The 21,908-nt window shown below is 41.1% G+C and overlaps 1 protein-coding gene across 2 annotated transcripts in view; it reads left to right on the forward strand.

The window, feature by feature from the left end:
* Positions 1-21,908, forward strand: part of LOC105480963 (nuclear receptor subfamily 4 group A member 3) — a 44,103-nt gene that overhangs the window by 8,228 nt on the left and 13,967 nt on the right. For both annotated transcript variants that reach the window (XM_011740180.3, XM_024792600.2), the window contains 4 exons: positions 2,557-2,686; positions 3,149-3,321; positions 14,867-15,066; positions 17,701-17,879. In XM_011740180.3, coding sequence (XP_011738482.1) covers positions 2,557-2,686; positions 3,149-3,321; positions 14,867-15,066; positions 17,701-17,879 — 682 coding nt within the window. The remainder of the gene's footprint in view (positions 1-2,556; positions 2,687-3,148; positions 3,322-14,866; positions 15,067-17,700; positions 17,880-21,908) is intronic.

Raw genomic sequence — 21,908 nt, forward strand, 5'->3', positions numbered from 1 at the left:
TAGAGAGAAAGAGGAAGCGGGATGCTGATTGGGTAACTTGGATTTGGGAGGCCAATAGGATATATCTGTGAGCACACCAGAATTGGAGAGAGAAGATTCAAATAGAAGACCTTAATCTTCCACCTTCCAGTTGTATCATGTTGGGCATGACCCTTCATTCTAGGCCTGTTTCCGTATCAATGAATAAAACTCAAAGAAGGGCTGTGTATTCAATGAGATGAAATATATATGAAAGCGCTTTATAATCTTTAAAGGGCTATACAAATAGTTCATTATTAAACAAAAGCTATAAAGTATTTGTAAAAATACACATTTGTGGAGGGATATACATAGCAACAAGCAACAGTTATTTTTGATCTTCAGATACTAATCATATCACTACTTGAGTTCTGCAGATAAACAAGAAAATGTTTGTGGAAAAACTGCAGTATGTTAAGTGCCATACAGATATTCGGGATTATGATGTTTTAAATGCAGAATCTTGGTTATTTTATTTTATTTTTTAGCCATTGAGTTTAGCCATTTTTTGTCTTAATTACTCAAGCTTTATCAGAGCTACTTTCAAGTAACTGCATTCCTTTAGCAGATTTGATTTTTACAGGATTTCAGTGGAAAATGCTGAAGGACAGTGAAACTGGCAGCAGAAGGGGGAAAAGAAAAAAACAAGAATTATGAATAATCTACAAATATAATTATCCCTAAATAATTGAGAGTTGACCAAAATACCAGAGTGGTAATACATTCTGAGTCTAGAAATGTCAATTAAGTGTTCCCCAACAGCTTCCCTTTTCTGCAGCAATCCCTTGAAAACAAATCTATACTTGAAAGGGTGGGGGCAAGATGGGGGAGAACCACCCCACAGATCTGTTAATTAAGGGAACCGGAGCAGGTTTTACCCAGTGGCTTTCTACCATTAAATTGAGTTCTTTAAAAATGTGACATGAAGTGCAGTTAATGATAGGAATTCGGTGATTGAACCATAACGATCTCTCCCTGTCCTTAAACTGTGCACACACACAAATGTATGAAAGGCTTCAGGTTATTGGGAAAATGTATACCTGAAGCAAAATGCCATCAGCACTCAAATTGGCATACAGCCTTGAGGATGATGGCAAGAAATAGAGTGTTAGAAATTACTGCATGTTCAATGAAAGCTTTATTCAGGAAATACACGTATCCTACCCTTACAGACTGCTAAGAATTTAAATGCTGGAACCTCAGAAGTATGCCTGTGTTTCAGAATTTTGCATTTTAAACTAAAGTCACCTACTATGGCAGGGGAGACATGTCTTAGACTTGAGATAGGTTGGCTTTGTTATATTTTTATATAAGCAATCTAGAAACTATCCCCTAAAATGAAATTAAAAGGTAACAGGGTAAAACTGAAACATGGGGGTTGAGAATGACTAAAAGTAAAGGTTGAAAACGAATCTAGATATTTGAACACAAAATAGATCACGAAGCCCAAGTTACCTGGATTTATTTTCTTTTTTTTTTTTAATGCAGCCCAGGCTTCCAAAATAAATTTCAACTTTCTGCTCTATTTGGAGTTGTATAGATCCAGGTAATTTCTGAATAGTTTCACCCTAAGTGGTAAAAATACATTCATTTGCACATATGTTTTCAATTTAAAAAGCAAGCATTTGTTTAAATTTGGAGGATGAAATATGTTTATTTCTCCATGTGTCATTTCTAAATTATATGGATTCTGAAAAATCCAACATCATTTTTCTATCCAAGCTTAAGTTTTATTATGTTTTTTACAATATGGTTATTGAGTCTATGTCAATAGACATTTATGAAATGACCTATTAATAGGAATTTTCACTGAAAATATATGGCTCTCATATCTCTTTCTTTGTCTCTTTTTCTTTTGTCCCTTGAGGTTTTTTGTTTTCTTCCTTGGATATAATAATGCTTTGTAATAACTGCTTTTAAGATTTTGCTTTGAAAAATCAGGAATGGACTGTTTATCATATATGGTCTTTAAAGATAAAATAAGCTATACAGGTTGATTAAGTGAATTATTTTGCATTAACACATTATTTCCTATATGTTTTAATTAGAAAAATCCTGATTTTGCTTTTTATGATTTCATCTCTGTTGGGTAACAAAGCCAGTTACTGTGATATTTGACTTACAATAGTGATAGCAAACAAAGTGTATCCCAGATAATTTTGATTTTATTTTAATAAGGTCAGCAATAATCAGGGGAGTGGAACAAGTAGAAAATTGTTCCCAAAGGGATATTAAAAGTGGAGATAATCTAATTCTCCAAGGTATGATATGTTGACCTGGTAATTTCAGATATGATTTTATCATTCAGAGTTGGGTGTCTCCTGAGACTTGCTTTAGAACAATCTGAGATGATTTTCATTGTCAGCGGCTAACACTAATAAAATTGTTTTTCCTGCAGGCTAGCGTGTTAGGAAATTAAATTTATCGAATTATACGAATTGCACTGTCGCTTTTCACATTGTAATTAAAATACATATTGTCAGGTCCTACCTCTTTCCAGAAACTATCAGTTGACTATCTTGTATTATATTTTCTCAGAGAACAGTACAGAAAAATGCAAAATATGTTTGCCTGGCAAATAAAAACTGCCCAGTAGACAAGAGACGTCGAAACCGATGTCAGTACTGTCGATTTCAGAAGTGTCTCAGTGTTGGAATGGTAAAAGAAGGTATGGATATAATGCTTTTTACGCAGTTTGCTTATACGTATTCTCAGAAATCACTGAAAAAAGTTAATATTTACATTGGGATGGTGAATTTTACTAGTTCCTTTTTCCTTTCAACATTTTATTTTTATCATATATATCTACATTTTAAAATAACTTAGGACTATTTATTCTAATTTCTCAAAATTAATAGAGGACTTGTATACATACATCTTTGCTCTATTTAAGAAGGAGACTTTTAGGGCTAATTCATTACCAAATGTAAATATGGGTGGCTTTTATGCTGCTTGTTTCAACTCTCATGAAATCATTGTGTGAATATTATTCCAAACTTATTACCACTTTTAAACGGTTGGTCTCATTAATGATTGCTCAACTGTAATGTGTTTTTATTCCTTTTTGTGATTTATGGTCATTCAGTCCATAATCTTTGAAGATTGTTTTCTTTGTCTCTTTTGGCATCAGTTGTCCGTACAGATAGTCTGAAAGGGAGGAGAGGTCGTCTGCCTTCCAAACCAAAGAGCCCATTACAACAGGAACCTTCTCAGCCCTCTCCACCTTCTCCTCCAGTCTGCATGATGAATGCCCTTGTCCGAGCTTTAACAGACTCAACACCCAGAGATCTTGATTATTCCAGAGTAAGTTTTATGATTTCCTTCTTTCAAATGAATGATCAGGGTCTCTTATTTATGGCTACTAGTAATAAGAGTTGATTGAATGATTTTGTGTCTGGCATCATGTTAGACACTTTCCATACTTTTTCTATATTTCTCGCTTCATTTAGCAATTCAATGCATCCATTGCACCAAATAATTTTTGCCTTATTGAATCTCTAAATGCCTTAACAAATGACCCTGACAGTGCTGCACCTGTCATACACATTGTTGCAGGATTCCTGGTGGTTGTGCCAATGAAAATCTGCACAGGCGAACTACAATTTGTAGATTTCTCTCATGATCTAGACAAAGTGACTACTGTTTTTTTTCATATTGTGTTCAAACCATCTGGGTGAGCCTCAAGTTATTCTTAAGCAGTTTATCCAATTGCATCAGCATTGATTGACCTGGTGCTTATTCAGAGGGATTAGACCATTGGTGGAGAGGAGCGAGCTCTGGCTGTGACATCAGATGTCAGGAGGACTCGGACGGAAAGCCACCTCTGCTGCTTCCTGCCTGTGTCACCTGGTTCCTGCTTTTGGCTCTCTCCTGCCTACGGTGGAGATGATTACAATATTTAACCTCGGAGGGGTGTTCTGAACACCAGTCGCACAAGAATGATGGTTGTGAAAACGTTTTTAAGACCATAAATGATTGGTGTTGTTATAGTTAAGTCAACCAAAACATATCAACATTTTTATTTCCTATGGGATATAGTAAAATCCCATCAGTCTGAACCCTGCAAATTCCTCAAAATTTGGATACCACAGAGAAGAACCATGAGAAAGGGTTTTCTGAGCAAATGAATAAACAGCTCTGTAAGGCAATTTCTTTAAAGGACTTAGAAAAGCAAACTTCTAGCAAAACAGGGTCTCAATGACTAGGGAAGGGAAGGAAAAAAATATCACAATTATCGAGCAGTTTCTATATGCTAGACATTGTGGTACATTATCTCATTTAATCCTTTAAACCACCATGAACTGTAGGCATCATTATCCCTCCTACTTGAAGAAAAAACAAAACAAAACAAAAAACAACACCTTAGAAATACAGCTTGCACTCAGATAAAGAAATACCAGTCCAGAGGCCCCCAGTCGGTTGATCTGTCTTGGTAGCTACTACCAAACTGCCCTCCCCAGGTCTAATCAGTGTTTCAAGCTTCTGGCTGAATGGCTGGCAAACAGTGTGTGTCCCTGCTATGTGCCCTTCTCTTAGGTTGCAGTGTTGATAGAAATGATTAGTGTACCTGCTGTGATCCTCTTTCCCTCTTCCCCACCCTCATTATAGGCTGCAAAGCCTCCTCTCTGCACCTGATCACAAAACATCATATGAGAAGCATGGTAGATCCTTAGCATCAAAGGCTGAGGACTCTTACTCTGATTATAAGTAGTGGCTCTTGACTACAATCAAGTCTCAAATAATAGTGTAAGAGAATAAAGCAGAATAATAAAACTAAGTTAACAGTTTAGGCTTCTTTGGAATCACACGGGCCTAGATGAAAATCCCAACACTGTCATTTACTAGCTAAGTGACCTTGAGCAACTGATTACACCTTTTGATTGCTCAGTTTTCTCTTCTGTGTTGTGGGGTAATAGCAACATCTACTTCCTGGGGTTGTTTGTGAAGATTAATTACAATTATACTTGTCAAAGCTTTAGCGCAGTGCCCTGTATGTTATTTCCTTGGCCAAACTTTCTTACTCTGCCATTTGTTGAATGTCCTAATGAGCACGAACACTACACATTAGGTGTCAGGCAGAACACTCTTGAGGTAAGTATTATGATCTCTATTTCACAGATAAGGAAATTTAAACTGGGAGAATCTAAAGCGCTGACTTGCCCAAGGTCACTGAACTAACATGCAGCAAAGACAGAATTAGGAGCCAAGTATATTAGGAGCCAAGTGTATTGAACCTAAAATCTGTGCTCCTAAATACCAGCCTTCACTGCCTCTCTACTTCCAGTGAGAGTAGGTGCTAGAAAAGTATGCAGAAATGAAGAGTTCTCCTCCCAGAAGCACCCTGGCCTCTCCATATGCAGTTCATCTGAATTAGTGAAGCTTCTTAGCACTGCCTAGGCTAAGGCTATAGCACGCAATCTGACATTGTTCCAGGGCATTTGAAAGCACAATAGATGGTCACTTCAGATAATTTAGGCCTCAAAAGTGATTTTTTGGCCCCCAATTATCCAATTATGAGTCTACATGGCATAATTAGTCATTCAATGGCAAACCTTTCCCAGCACTTTGAGTTGTCCCAGCTGGGAACTGTCTCCACACTGAAAAATCAATCTAGTATGTTTGCTTGCCTCTGCACCATTCAGTCTGTTAGTCTAGAGTCATCATCCTCATCAACAAACATTTATCCAATTTAATTGTTAGCTTTGTCCAAAATAGCAGATTGACCATGCCAGAGTCTAGGTCACATTGGTACTACCTTTGGGGCCTGGCTCAATTTTGCAAAGCATATTTATTTTAATTGCATTATTTTGGAATCAGGTTGAACCTCATAACTTGGATTCCCCTGCTTTTAGATAGCATTACACAATTATCAAAAATTGGACCCAAATCAACTAAATTAAAAGACTTTTTAAAAATACAGTGAGTTTTCATCAAAAACTTGGATGAAAGCATAGGAGCATGCTGATCACATTTGCAAATGACAGAAAGCTGGGAGGGATCGCTAATATGATGGATGTCAGTATCAACATTCAGAGTGATCTCGACAGGTTGGAACAGGAAGGGCTGAAACCATCACAAAGAAAGTTAACAAAAATAAATGTGAAGCTCGGCATTTAGAATTTAAACAAATGGGAGAGCCTTGGCTTGTCAGTGGTTCATGTTAAGAAGATCTGGGAAGTTTATTCCATATACACTCAAAATGAACCAACAAAGAACGTGTGTGGTAGAAGGGAGGGATGCCACATTACCTTCAGCTGCAGTAGTAGAAGTATGGGACCAGACCCAAGTTGATGATGGTTGCATGGACTCTGTCCTGTCAGACTGTACTTCACAGATTGAGTTCTAAGCTGGGATTTACTGTTTCTGGGAACTTGTAATGAATGACTGGGGGAAATGGAAATATGTAGGCAGGAAGGGAAAAGATTTGGTGAAATTGGGTCACTCTTTTGCCCTGTGGCAAAAAGAACTATTCTCCCAAAGACAGATCTGGAGAGAGAAGGAGGGGGGCCTCTTCCCACTCACTTGTCTAATAACAAGTATTGACCATACTAGCTGCTGTGGAAGTGTGAGTTCATCAACACAAGGAGTAATTAAGGTAGTTTTAGTTTTAGCTTTTTGGGGAACCCCCATACTGTTTTCCATAATGGCTATACTAATTTACATTCTCATCAGCAGTATATGAGTGCTCCCCTTTCTCTACATCCTCACCAGCATTTATTTTTTGTCTTTTTAATAATAATCATTCTAACTGGGATGAGATGATATGTCCTTGTGGTTTGGATTTGCATCTTCCTGTTGATTTGTGATGTTGAGCATTTTTAAACATGCCTGTTGGCTATTTCTATGTCTTGTTTTGAAAAATGTCTATTTAGGTTTTTTACCTATATTTTAAATAGATTATTTTTTTCTGCTATTGAGTTGAATTCCTTATATCTTCTGGTTATTAATCCCTTGTCAGATGGATAGCTTGCAGATATTTTCTCCCGTTCTGTAGTATTTCACTTTTTAAATTGTTTCCTTTGCTGACCATCACATATATTCTTACATAATTTCACTAAGGCTCTAGGTCTGTGTGGTATTATTTATGGCTTGAGTAATTTTCTTAATACTGTCATTCACTGAAATTCAATTTTCATAATACCTTCCTTCTTAAAGTTTTACATATACAAATTCATAGAACTGGAGTGACCTTGGGATCATCTAATCCAAGTCCCATATTTTCAGAAAAGTAAATTAAGGCTTAAAGGGGTTAACTGGCTTGCCTATTGTCGGTGACAGAGTAGAAGACCAAATCCAGATCTCATCATTCAGAGTAGTGTGTTTCTATTTTATCATACTGTCACTTCTATTTAATGACAATGTATTATATTTTTGAACATATAAACTTTATTAAATATTTTAAAATTACAATAATGGTAATATATTTCCATAGGGTTTTTTTTTAAAGGCAAACCATTTACAAGTGGATAAAATGAAAAACGAAAGTCTCTGCTTCATTTATAGCTGCCTGATCCCACTCCTTAGCAGTATTTTAGTGTGTATCCATAATTTATTACATTATAAATAAGAATTTTCGCTGCCAACTTTGAGAGTTTATTTGAGCCCTACAATTTATTAAAGATGCTAGATTCCCCCAATGAGTCAGGTCAATAGAGAAAGGAGGAAATGTGTTGCCAGCCCAGTATGTTTTAATCTTCATGTACTAGCATGTGTTCCTTTAAGGTAGTAAGTGAGCAGTTTTCTCCATTTGTGGGAATGGGAGGTGGAGGGGTTTTGTTCCAAGTCACAGAGGAAATGAATGTTTTAGAGGCCAGAAAGAGCTCCTGAGTTCTGTGAAGCGTTCCTGGCTCTGGGACCTTCAGTTCTCCTTTGGGCCAAACTTCTCTCCCTCAAAAGTGAGCTCAGATCATGGTACATCAGTGCAGTCAAAACATGTCACGTTTGATTTGTCTTTCCTCAAAATGTTGCTATTCTCTGCACCACAGTTGCTTTTAATTTAGCCATACAAGTATGTATAGATACTGGGCTTGGCTTCAGAGCCTGCATAATTACTAATGAGAAAACATACTTAGTGTCCTCATTAGTTGATCATTTCAAGTATTTTTCAGCATGCTAGGATGGTTTTCTGGTAATCAGTGCCACTTAATGGAGTAACAGACTTGCAAATACAAGAGATACTGCTCAGATAAAACCAGGCACCAGCAAATGGCATTTAAATGTGTTCATAAGATAGCCTATGAAACAATGTGGCTTAAGACACATTAGATCTACAGGGTAAACAGAATGAAGCTGCAAAAAGAGTGGTTTCATGAAGCATCTCAGAAGACCCTCTCAAATTGTTACCAATTCACTAGATGATTTCAGGCCAGTTCCTGCTCCTCTGTGGGCCATAGTTACCTGATCCAAATGGTAAAGAGATTAAGCTAAATCCATTCCCATTATCTCCTCCAGCCTTCTCATTCCCTGATATTCTGACCATAATATTAATACCTGCTGTAGTTCCACTATGAGTACAAGTCTGCATTTCCTAAAACATGGTGCCCAGACTGCTCCTACCAGAAAGAGCTGGAGTGTTTGCTTTAAAATGCAGATTCCCAGGCCACACCCTCTCAGACATACTGAATTAGGACTGGGAAGAAGGAGAGGCAGGCAAAAATCTGTATTTTAAAAAGTGCCATTGGATGATTCTTTGGCACACTAAGGTTTGAGAACCATCGATATAGTTTATAATAACAACTCCATTTTACCTTGAATTTTCCAGCTTTTCATGGGATTGAGAAGGGATGAGCAATAGAGATATAAATTTTCCTAAAAGCAATTAATTCATTTGACAAATATTTATTGAATGGCTGCTAGGTAGTAGGCACTGTTCCAGGGCAATGGACACATTGCTGAGTAAGGCAAAGCCCTTATCCACATGAACCTTACATACTAGTAAAGGAGAAAAAGAGTAAACAAATATACAATTGCAGTGATGTCATTGTGGGAGGAGAGGTGTCTTTCGCTTTTTGCTTTTTGGAGTGGGGGGCATAGAGTTAGATCAGCAAAGAAAAATTTGGGGGGAAATATATTCATTGCCAATTGTTTTCATTGCCAATTTTTAAAATGTCACTTTTTAAAGTGTAAGAACCTAAGAATATGTATACATAGTTTGACTTATACAATGATCATATCTAAAATTTTCAGAGCTATAGTTGAGAAAAGCAGCATTTTAAGGGGAGAAAAACGTGTCCTTAGCATAGTCTACATACTTAGCCAGGGCTGAAAGTTGAGATCGAGTAAATATTAGATTCCACTCTGCTGTTAAAGCCTCACATCACTAATTTTTGAGGGGTGGTGTTTTCCATGAGTCTCACTTAATTTCCACACAAATATCTCATTTGGGGCCTGGGCTATTGCTGAAGTCTGGCTTGTATAGCTGCATTACTGCCATATGAAACATGCAGACCCATTTTAGCTTAAATAATATCCATTGCTGTTGTTTGCAGCTCTAGACTCTCATTCTAGGTGCTTCAGAGAAACCTTCCTTAGGCCTTGGCTGTCAGTAAATGTAATACCGTGTCTTTAACTAGTGAGAAAGCCAGAGTTCTGACAGATCAAAATAACACCTATAAGATGAAAAAAAAATTAGTATAAACAGGAAAAAAGTTCATTACAAAAAATCTTTTTGCATTTGACCTATGTTCGATTGGCATGATCAGTAAGCAAATATTTCTAGATTTTCTTTGTCAAACCCCAAACCTACTTAGCCCAGAGACAGAGCAATCAATGTAGGGCAGCAGAGATGCAGAGCTGGGGGTCCAGTCCTTCCAACTCTAGGACCAGTATTCATTGGTTGAGGTTTTTCTAAACTGGTAGGCCAGGCAGAGAAAAAATCTAAAATGTTTTGTTCCATTCCTTTAAACCTTATGTCCAACAGAGGAGATTTTTCTTTTCCTCCAGCATTGGATGCTGACCCTCCAGTCAGCCCCAAGTTACTGGTGGCTCAGGCTGAATTCACTTTGGCTCTAAAATTCTGAGGCTTGGATCAAAACCACTGCAGGTGAAGCCCAGAGGATCTGGCTGGAGTCTGGCAGGCCAGGCCGGCTGGCTTTCCTGCTTGCTGGGCTCCATCGGAGAAAAGTACACACACAGGGTGGGCAGGGACTTCACTTCCCTGTGTGCAGGAGACATGAAGTGTGAGCCCAGCAGGGGCAGAAGCCTGCAGAGGACCCTGGGTGAAAGCTACATGCTCTGGTGGATTCTAAGCAAATATTGGAAGCAGAGAGATTGTTGAGTTGTGAGCCACGGATTCAGGGGAGTCAGCGCAGGAGGTAGCTGTCAGATCCATTCTCAGGGGAAACTATTCATTCTTTAGTATTTTTCTCTCCATTTAACCCACTGTTTTTAAACAAAATAATGCTGAATCAGTGTCACGTTCTGGGCAATAACATCATACCTGGTGTGATTTAGCAATATTTAGAATCATTTAGTGCAAGAGCCAGACGGAATCTTAGGGATCAGCTAGTCCACTTATTCCTGTTCCAGAGGCTGAAACTGACTCAGAGCAGTTAAGTGACTTGTCTAGAATTGCACAGCAAGTCAGTGCAGAGCCTGGACGAGGACCCCATGACATGCTGCTTAGTCCAACATACTTTCCTTTACTCCCACTCATTTGGGAGTTTCACAAGTAGCTCCCTCAGCTTTTGAAAGGGAGGATCTGCCCTGAATTTCATTCTGCTCTTGGAGAGCCTGTGGAATTATTAAATAGATTTATAAATAAGGAGAAAATAAAAAAGAAAAGTTAATTCCCTTTTCCCCAATCTCTTCCAGTTAAGAGTCTGTGTGCCGGCTGGGCACGGTGGCTCACGCCTGTAATCCCAGCACTTTGGGAGGCCGAGGCAGGTGGATCACAAGGTCAAGAGATCGAGACCATCCTGTCCAACATGGTGAAACCCTGTCTCTACTAAAAATACAAAACTTAGCTGGGCGTGGTGGCGCGCACCTGTAGTCTCAGCTACTTGGGAGGCTGAGGCAGGAGAATCGCTTGAACCCAGGAGGTAGAGGTTGCGTGGAGCCAAAATCATGCCACTGTACTCCAGCCTGGCAACAGAGCAAGATTCTCTCTCAAAAAAAAAAAAAAGAGTCTGTGTGCCAGGAGGTAGTGGGAAGTGTCTATGACATAGGATCGTGCCGCCATGCTTCCTTCTCCTGGACTTTGCTCCCATGGTCTAGCACAACAGAATATTCAGGACTTCATGGAATCCCAGGCACTGTGTAGGATTGTTGGGAACAGAGGCGCCACGATTCTGAACTGGACCAGATGTTATAGGATCTTAGAACATCAGGGCTGAAAATCAAAAACTTTCTACTTCTACCCATTCCATTTCATAAATATGGAAGCTGAGGGATGGTGATTATTTCAGATATCATAACTGCTATCAATATCATCACTGTCATTTGTTAATCATGTACTATATATCAGGCTCTTCACATATGTTATCACATTGAATCATCACAACAAAATTTTGAGGAAGGCCAGGCATGGTATACCTGGTAATCCCAGTAGAGATTGTAGGGAAACCCAGCCAGGTGGATCGCTTAAGCCCAGGAGTTCAAGACCAGCTTAGGCAATATAGTGAGACACTGCCTTTACAAAAAGTTTTTTAAAAGTTAGATGGGCATGGTGGTTCCTGCCTGTGGTCCCAGCTACTCAAGAGGCTGAGGTGGGAGGATTGCTCGAGCTGGGGAAGTCAAGGCTGTAGTGAGCCGCGATCACACCACTGCACTCCAGCCTGGGCAACAGAGCAAGACCCTGTCTCAAAAAAAAATTTTTTTTGAGGAAGGTATCCCCATTTTACAGAGTAGAAAACTGAGGTTCAAAAAAGTTAAATGATGCTACATTATTTCACATATTAGGGGCCAGAACAAAATTGAGATTAAAGTAGGTGGACTCTGATTTTTTTTTTTTTTTTTAGTTAGTTATTTAATACTGCTTCTTGGGAAAACACAAAGAAAAAAAGACCCAATTAAATAAGTGTCTCATTTCCTCTCACCTAGGTAGCTCCACAGTAAGCACCTAGTTGCTTATTAGCTGTTTCTTCTCCAACCAGGTTAGGGTATTACAGCAAACCTAAGCACTCTTCTGACTATTCTTTCATTGGAAAAACATTCAGCAATTATTTATTGAGGTATAATTATGTGCCAGTCACTGTACTGTTGACAGAAACATAGGACCAATGAATATGTACCTGGAGAGCTCCAGTGAGAATAAAGCAAAATGCTTTTTAAAGATTTCATAGGCCAGATGCGGTGGCTCATGCCTGTAATCCCAACATGTCAGGAGGCCAAGGCAGGTGGATCACTTGAGGTCAGGCGTTTGAGACCAGCTTGGCCAACATGGTGAAGCCCTGTCTCTACTAAAAATACAAAAATTAGCCAGGCATGTTAGGACATGCCTATAGTCCCAGCTACTTGGGAGGCTGAGGCACTGAATCGCTTGAACCCAGGAGGTGGAGGTTTCAGTGAGCCAAGATCGCACCACTGTACTCCAGCCTGGGCAACAAAGCAAGATACCATCTCGGGGAAAAAAAAAAAAAAAAAAGGTTTCATAAACGATCCCACCATCTAGTAACATCAGACATACTTAACAGCTAGGAGGGGTAAAACTTGAAATCACAGGGTCAGCATAAGTCCTGGCTGTACCACTGTTGGTTGTGTAACTTGAGAAAATCTCTTAGCTTCTCTGAGCCTCAGTTTTTTCATCTGTAAAATAAAGATTAAAATCCTTACCCCATGAAGATCAGTTCAGAAAAGGAATGCACAATGATGCACAGCCATGTTAATGTGTAGGAAATGATGTGCCTATTTACGTGTTTCTGTGTATCTCTTAAATCTCTGTGTTGTTGGCTGTCCCTTGATTAGTATCTTGCTGTATCAGTCTTCCTCTCTGCAGCAGAAAAGTCTTTCCTCCCGTGATTCAAGAAAAACTCTGGTTCTACCAGAATTTCTGAAAGCTGGGTGAAGACTTTATTCCTACTTATATCTTTCTGCTCTTTGGACTCTCTAGATCCATGCTGTCCAATAGACCTCCCCTCAGTGATGGAAATGTTCTATCCCAAATTTGGCCACTGAACACTTGAAGTATGGCTAACATGACTGAGGAACTGAATTTTTAATTTCATTTAATTTGTATTAACTTAAATAGCCACAGTCCTGAGTCTAATGGCACACAGCTGCCTGGGTTCTGCCAAAGAGACCTTTCCTTCCACCACTTCCTGGTTGGTTTTATCTCACAGAAATCCATCAACAGCAAGCAAAAATCATTCTTTGTCTTGTTGATTATTTCTGCAATTCCCAAACTTCATTGTATATGAGAATCACCTGGAGATCTTGATTAGACAGTTTGGTGGGCCAGGCATGGTGCCTCATGCCTGTAATCCCAGTACTTCGGGAGGCTGAGACAGAAGAATTGCTTGAGTCTAGGAAATCAAGACCAACCTGAGCAACACAGTGATACTCATCCCCAACCCACGCCACCATTTCTACAAAAAAAAATTTTTTTAATGTTTGCTGTGTCTACCCCCAGAGTTTCTAATTCAGTAGGTCTGTGGTAGGGCCTGAGATTGTCACTTTTTTGTTTGTTTGTTTGTTTTGAGACAGAGTCTCGCCCTGTCACCCATGCTGGAGTGCAATGGCATGATCTTGGCTCACTGCAACCTCCACCTTCCAGGTTCAAGCAATTCTCGTGCCTCAGCCTCCTGAGTAGCTGGGATTACAGGGACATGCCACTACACCCAGCTAATTTTCATATTTTTAGTGGAGATGGGGTTTCACCATGTTGGCCAGGCTGGTCTTGAACTCCTGACCTCAGGTGATTCACCCCCCCCGCCACCCCCCAGCCTCCCAAAGTGGTAGAATTACAGGCATGAGCCACCGCACCAGGCCGAAATTGTCATTTCTAACACATTCCTGGGTGTTGCTGATGCTGCCAGTCTGGAGACCACACTTTGAGAACCACTGGGTTAACTTAGTATCTCATGGGGAGACAGCTGTGCCATAGTGAAATGAGCAGACCCTGGAGATCTACTTGGACACAAACTCCTGGGGCAGTAGTTTTTTTTTTTGTTTGTTTTTGTTTTTTTTTTTTTTTTTTTTGAGACGGAGTCTCACTCTGTCGCCCAGGCTGGAGTGCAGTGGCCCGATCTCAGCTCACTGCAAGCTCCGCCTCCCGGGTTCACGCCATTCTCCTGCCTCAGCCTCCCCAGTAGCTGGGACTACAGGCGCCCGCCACCTCGCCCGGCTAGTTTTTTGTATTTTTTTTTAGTAGAGACGGGGTTTCACTGGGTTAGCCAGGATGGTCTCGATCTCCTGACCTCGTGATCCACCCGTCTCGGCCTCCCAAAGTGCTGGGATTACAGGCTTGAGCCACCGCGCCTGGCTGGGGCAGTAGTTCTCAACTGAGCTACTCCACTTTGGAGTCACCTGGGGAGCTTTAAAAATTCTTGACCCCTAGGCTCCACCCCAGACCAATTAAATGAGAATCTCTAGGCGCAGGACCCAGACAAGAGTTGTTTCCTTCAAGCTCCCCAGGTGATTGCACTGCACAGTCAAGGGTGAAAACCACTTTGCTAATTCGACTTAAGCAAATTTCCTTGTCTATTAAGTGATAACAATAAAATTTGCTGTATTTGTATCAGAGGGCCATTGTGAAAATCACATGAGACTATGAATGTGAAGGGGTTTTATAAACTGTGACACCTAAAAGTAAGAATTTAGGCATTGATGGTCTTGGAAGGGCCTGGTTGCAAATGATACTATTATCCCCACTGAAGCAAGATAATGCTGCTCTCTCTGGTTTGCATTCTAGTACTGTCCCACTGACCAGGCTGCTGCAGGCACAGATGCTGAGCATGTGCAACAATTCTACAACCTCCTGACAGCCTCCATTGATGTATCCAGAAGCTGGGCAGAAAAGATTCCGGGATTTACTGATCTCCCCAAAGAAGATCAGACATTACTTATTGAATCAGCCTTTTTGGAGCTGTTTGTCCTCAGACTTTCCATCAGGTAATTACTACTATTTTATCTTCAGTCTACTTCCTTAGAAGAAGCCTGAAACCTTCTGTGTTTGTAACTGAATCATTGGTGAAACGTTTTCTCAAGAAGCAAATGTGAAATATGATCAGGCACTAAAAAAACTGAGCAACAAGTCATGGAGGGAGCACTAGGCTTGCTGCCAGAACCCCTGGGTTCTGGTCCCAGTTCTAATGTGAACTTGCTGTCACACCCTGAGCAGGTCACTTGCCTGACCGGAAGTTCAAATCCCTCCTTTTTAAAAGGAAGAGGTTGGATTTGATGATCTCTTGAGGTCCCTCGCAGCTCCAACACTCTGTGATTCTGGAAAGATCCTCATGGTGCGTAAGCTATTTCCTGGGAGCAAGTGTTTGCTTTGGAACATTGTATTTACCTCGTGGGTTTCTGTTTAACAAGTTACTATTCTAGCACACCTGATGGGGCCCTAAAGAGTTCCCACACGTTCTCAACCCCCAGTTTTATCCCAAGAGAACACTCTTAGATAGAAAGATTTAGTCCATCCTATCATAGTCAGTGACACCAAACACAAAAAGGAAAAGTGATTTTTCAAAAACATAGAACCTTGGAAGCTCCTCTAGTAAGTTCCACGTGTAAATTTTTTAAACTTTATTTTATTATTGTTTTTATTCACAAATAGCCTGTTTAACTCCATCTTCCTTGCTTCCTTTCAGTTATATATTTTTAGGAGATACCGACTTTATACCAAATATCAGAAAAATCCATCTTTCCCCTCTTTCTCTTTCCTGCCATCCCCTCCCCAATTTCATATCATTACCAGAAACTCCTGTTTAATTTTTACGGTGCAAATTGCCAGGCCTCATTGCCATCTATTTTGGTTTGGTAGACTGTGGGAGAAGTCCAGAAGTCTGCATTTTTAACTCATGCTTTAATGATTCTGATGCCATCAGATTCTGATGTCATCAGATTCTGATGTCATCAGGGTCCATGTTTTATATTCTGAGACTGAATCATTCTGTCCTGTGTATGCCTTCTGTGACGGGATCAGTAGGAGAGATGGGGTGGAGTTACAACTAGAGTGCCAGTAATAGCTTAATTTGTAGCCAATCTAGTGTACACCAGAGCTGAGCCAGCAAGGTGGCTGTCATCTATAAGACATGCAACAAAGGATTAAGTAGACTGTAAACTCCATGCAGGCAGGTGCCATGTATGTCCTATTCACCATGTTTTCTCCCAGTGTCTGGCTCCAGGAATAACATGTGCTTCATGCTCAGTAGACACTTGGCTGAGTGAAGGAATGAATGAAGCTGTTCATCCAAGAAGCAACACGAGATTATTTGACTTGTGAATACAACAGGTCAAGATAGATAAATATGTGGCAAGAGATTTGAAAGTTAAAGGAAATCTAAAATTAAAGGAAGAACCAACATATAATTCAGCCCATTACTTGTTATACCCAATACTTGTCGAACCGTCCTGTGTACTGGGCACCATGCATGGGCTTTCAAATCCTTTCTTTTATTTAATTCCCTCAACATTCTTAGGAGGTAGCAATTAGAATTTTTGTTTTATAAACAAGGAAAAAGAAGTCCAGAGAGATTTAAGGAGCACCCAAAGCCACACCCCTAAGTTGTAATGTCCACGTGGAAAGTTCCAAGGCACCTTTCATGAAAGAAAAATGAGATGATGATGGACATAACGTAAACTATCAGGACAGATTTAAAAATAGCCCTCCACAGCCCCAATGTTAAAAGCAGAGAAGGTAATACAAAATAAGGACTTGTTTTATGTTAGGCCACCCTTTAATTTGTGATAGACTTCTGGCACTTACAGGGACTTGGTTTTTGTTTTGTTTTGTTTTGTTTTGTGTTGAGACAAAGTCCCACTCTGTCACCCAGGCTGGAGTGCAGTGGCACGATCTTGGCTCACTGCAACCTCCACCTCCCGGGTTCAAGCGATCCTCCTGCCTCAGGCTCCCGAGTAGCTGGGACTACAGGTGCATGCCACCAAGCCTGGCTAATTTTTGTGTTTTTAGTAGAGACACAAAATGTTGCCACTATGTTGCCCAGGCTGGTCTCAAACTCCTGACCTCAGATGGTCCACCCACCTTGGCCTCCCAAAGGGCTGGGATTACAGGTGTGAGGCATCGCACCTGGCCAGGGACTTGGTGTTTTTAAAGTTTACACAATGGAATTGTAGTGTCTAGCCTCAGGCCTTGGCAGTTTTTTAACATTTAAGAAAATCAAGGACAAGCCCTGTCTCAGGAGCCCTGGAGGGAACAGTCTCATGTTCATTGCTGAGAGAGGGGTGTACTGGGCTTCACCTCTGTAACCCATGAGTGCCTGCTCCCCCATGTCCTGTTCCAAGGAAAGCCAGTAATTGAGTCTACTAATAAGACAGCAGGTGCCACAGCCCATATCTTCCCCTGGGCTGATGTTCACTAAAGACATTAGCATAGACAAGGGGTGCTAGTTGTTTATCCCGGAGAACATAGTCTTATTCATTTTGAGTATCTGGGCATGCTTCATAGCACCACACTGGGGTCCCAATGCTGCCCCATGGCTGTCTGGGTGCCTGTGTGTCATAATGTTATCATGTTGGACAGACTGGACAGACCTGTTTAATGTTTCTCTTCCTCTCACCTCCCAGGTCAAACACTGCTGAAGATAAGTTTGTGTTCTGCAATGGACTTGTCCTGCATCGACTTCAGTGCCTTCGTGGATTTGGGGAGTGGCTCGACTCTATTAAAGACTTTTCCTTAAATTTGCAGAGCCTGAACCTTGATATCCAAGCCTTAGCCTGCCTGTCAGCACTGAGCATGATCACAGGTAAGCACCACCTTGCCAAAACCACATCCTCATTTCTCTCCTTCCCTTTGTTATGGTAGGCCTTGACCACCACATACACCAGAAAAGTGGGAAAATAACTACCATTTTTTCTGAAATCTGTTAAGTTTAACCTAGTTTAAGCAAAGAAACATGCATCTATAATTTGTTGTCATAAACTTCTAGGAAAGAGAATCCATAGTCTATTGAATTGTCATTGTCAATAAGCCCAATATATGAAAATCTAACTTCCTACCAGAGATCTGTGGACAGTGGGACTAGCTGCTTCAGGGTTTGTTTGTTTTGAGACAGGGTCTTGCTCTGTCACCCAGGCTGGAGAGCAGTGGTGTGATCATGGCCTAGTGTAGCCTCGCTCCTGGGCTCAAGTGATCCTCTCACCTCAGCCTCCTGAGTAGCTGGGACCATAGGCACACGCCACTACACATTTGGCTGTTTTGTAGCCCTGTTTCACCCTATTGCCCAGACTGGTTCAGAGTTCTTTTTACAAAGCCTTTCCCAGGAAGATTACCTTACCCAGCCCATTCCTGTGGAGCAGAGGTGATGAGGTTTCCCGCGTCCCCAATTCTTGGCTAGTGACCTAAAGTAAAACCAAAACACTATAGACATATCAAATACAACTTGATTTAATAACTTCGATTGGCAAAGGACTGAGAGAAAGCAAAAATGGCTCAACACAGCAGTTTTTATTTTTATTTTTAAAATTTTATTATCATTATTTTTGAGATGGAGTTTAGCTCTGTCGCCCAGGCTGGAGTGCAATGATGTGATCTTGGTTTACTGCAGCCTCTGCCTCCTGGGTCCACGCAATTCTCCTGTCTCACCCTCCTGAGTAGCTGGGATTACAGGTACCTGCCACCACACCTGGCTAATTTTTGTATCTTTAGTAGAGATGGGGTTTCATCATGCAGGCCAAGCTGGTCTCGAACTTCTGACCTCAAATGATCCACCCGTCTTGGCCCCCCAAAGTGCTGGGATTCCTGGCATGAGCCACCACACCCGGCCAACTGAGCAGTTTTTTAACCACAAGCATAAAACACATTTGATTTATGCCTGTCTCCCTCTATAGATCTCTCTCTTTCTATCTTTTGGGAGATAAAGGATCCCAAGGTGGGGTGGGATGGAGAAAGGCGCATGTTGGGCAAGGGAAAGAATATCATCTCCCCGTGGCCATGGAGGCCCTTGCCCCAGCTCCCTTTGCCCTGGGGGAGAGTTTCCTGTTAGACCTCATTCTTTCCGGTCAGACTGGGGCCTGGAGAGGTGGTGACAGAGGGTGGGGGCTCCAGAAGTGGCCAAATGAGGGGCTCATCCTTGTCCTTTTGGTCAGACACAAGCACAGGCTTGGCTGTTGAACTGAGAGTTCAAGTTCAGAATAATATGCTCTTGGCTATAGAAAACATGTTTCTCAGGCAGGTGGTGAGTTTCCAGAGCATCAAATGCATCCTCTGGTACAGATGGCCCCTTCTTTCTGTTTCACTGGAAATGTACATTGGTTTGCCCAAGCATTGTTCACTTGTATTTCTTGGGATATCTCCTATTAGCTAAAGTTAGATGCATCTGTGCCTTAAGAGGCTAGGCTGGTTCGTCATTTGATGGTTGACATGCAGGCAAAGACAAGCAAATGGTATGGCTGCAGTGAGGACTCAGACACTAGCCGTTCCTTCAGTATTCCAAATGGAAACTGACTTCCTCTTGGTCTTTGGTCCAGGATGAGAAACTCACTTTTTTTTTTTTTTTAAATGAGGCTGCTAGACTTCCAAGAGAGCCATTAACGAAACAAAAACCAAGGCAGTCTCAAAGAGTATGGATTCCATTTGGAGGGCTTTCAAATGGCATACTGGAGCATCTGAAGAAAATAAACAGATTTAAGGCACAAGTATATTACTTCATCAGGACTGGAAGGAAACTGGTTCAAGGCTGCCTTTGAACTGAAGCTCTTTAGTTCAATTTCAAAACCATTCAGCAATTCCTAAGTCAGTTAAACATTCAAAACTAGAAAGTATGGAGTTTAGTTCATTTTAAAAAGACAAAAACAAAAGTCTAGATCCAGCTTTGGATTCCCACAAGTAAAAGCAGTACATTGCTTCATCTCTATGGGAACAAGTGTTGAGTCTAGTTAATCAACAAATATTCACTGACCTAGGCACTGTGCTGCATGTCATTGGGTTTTCAGAGATGATAACACACATCCCTAGAGGAGATAGGCATGCAAAGTACTACAGTTGATGCAGGGTGTTGAGTGCCACTATGGAGACAAGGGAGTGAGTTTCAAGTGCCCAGAGATAGCAGGTGCGGGTGGTCTTCTCAGAAGAGATCACAGGAGCTGGTCCTTTGTAAATGGAGAGGATGTCTCCAAGCTAAAATGGAACAAGTGAGAATCCAGGCATAAATAAACATTTGCCAAAAGCCATTGAAAATATGGCTAAGTTTCAGAAAGGAAACAACTGAAAATTGGAGTGGCAGGAGATGTGACTGTTCTGATAGGTCGGGGTGAGGCGGGACATGAAGAACCTTCCACGCCTAGGTGAGGGGAGCAGAGTTTATCTTGAGCACAACAAGGATCCACAGGTTTTGTCCAAAGGAGCCTGATGGTCAGGTGTGCATTTTAGAAAGATTTACCCTGTCACTGCATTTTGGGCACAGATTAGAGTGAGAAAGAATCTAAGAGGAAAAAGGTCAGTCCAGGTCTGAAAGCCATGATTCAAGAGGATGGCCCATCCCTGAAAGGCCATATCTTTGTTTCACTTTTTAAATGGAAATTGACAAATATCTAAGAGGCCAGGATGTGTGGGTGCCAGGAAGACCCAACCTGGAGAGACTGGGCAGTTCAGTACAGAGAATATAGAGTAGAAATTAGGAGAAGGGTGGTGCTGGTCCTCTTTCTGCATTCCATTTGTTCTGTGCCCTGCAGTTACAGCTGCTCAGCCCGCTGCCCATTTATGTGGAGATTGGCCGGGGGAGGAGGCAGTTTGGCATGGCAGAAATAGCCTGGACTTTGGAATTGAGCACGCCCAGATTTTAATCTTCAGTCCTGTGTTTAATAAATAGGTGCTCTTGGGGAACACATTTCAGTTCTCTGAAATTCAGTTTTGTCATTTGTAAAATGGGGATAACCATGCCTATTTCATAGGGCAGCAGTGAGAATTATAGAAAATTCAGTTGGTGATGTAACCAAACTGGATTCAGGATAGGCAACTCTGAATTCACCTATGGTCCCCCTTGGAGTGATAGTGACAGAGTCCAAGTTAGGCATATGCCTTCCCCTGCCCCTTGGAAGCATCAAACTCAGTGGCATGAGGAAACAGGTGGTGGCTTTAGAAGGCAGTATGTTTGGTGACAGTCTCCTTGGATGCTTGAGAGAGAGGCTTAAAGGAGGACAGTGATATTAAACTAATTAAGCTGCACATAATGAGCACTTACAATAAGCCAAGTGAACTACAGTGGTGTCTTTGGGCCTTCCCGAGTGGGTAGCTCCCTTTCCTGCCTCATTCCTGCTGTGGTTTTAGCCTACAACAAAAATAAGCCCTCTTCTCTCATTTCTGTACCTTACAACACTCTTTGTGACTTACTGGTTGAAAGTGGGTTTGATAAGTGTGAAAATATCAGGAAATGGCAGAAAAGGCGATGCTTGGGAAACAGTGTGCATTGCTGTGGATATTAATTTTCATTTGAATATGAGCTGCCATGGATCTTGACTTCTGAATAAGCTTCGTTGATCATAAAGGGTGATTGTGGAGTAACAGCTGGGCTATTTACATTACAGAATTCATCCCAAAATTGTCTTTTCTTAAACCACAGAGGAGAGCTCATGAAAAGGAAATGGCATCTTAGAAGTTTAACTAGGCTTGCTTCCAGGAAAAGTATTAAGAATCTGGACAGTATTGGTGGTTTGCACAAACATGGCTTTTTTTTTTTTTTTCTGATTCTTTTTTTCTTTGTCCTCCTCCTCTCTCTGTACCCCCTCATGAAAAACTAGGCGGTAAAGTGGGGCAGGAAATGGTTTCATTCAGATCA

The sequence above is a fragment of the Macaca nemestrina genome, chromosome 14 (assembly GCF_043159975.1).
Source record: "Macaca nemestrina isolate mMacNem1 chromosome 14, mMacNem.hap1, whole genome shotgun sequence".
NCBI lineage: Eukaryota > Metazoa > Chordata > Mammalia > Primates > Cercopithecidae > Macaca > Macaca nemestrina.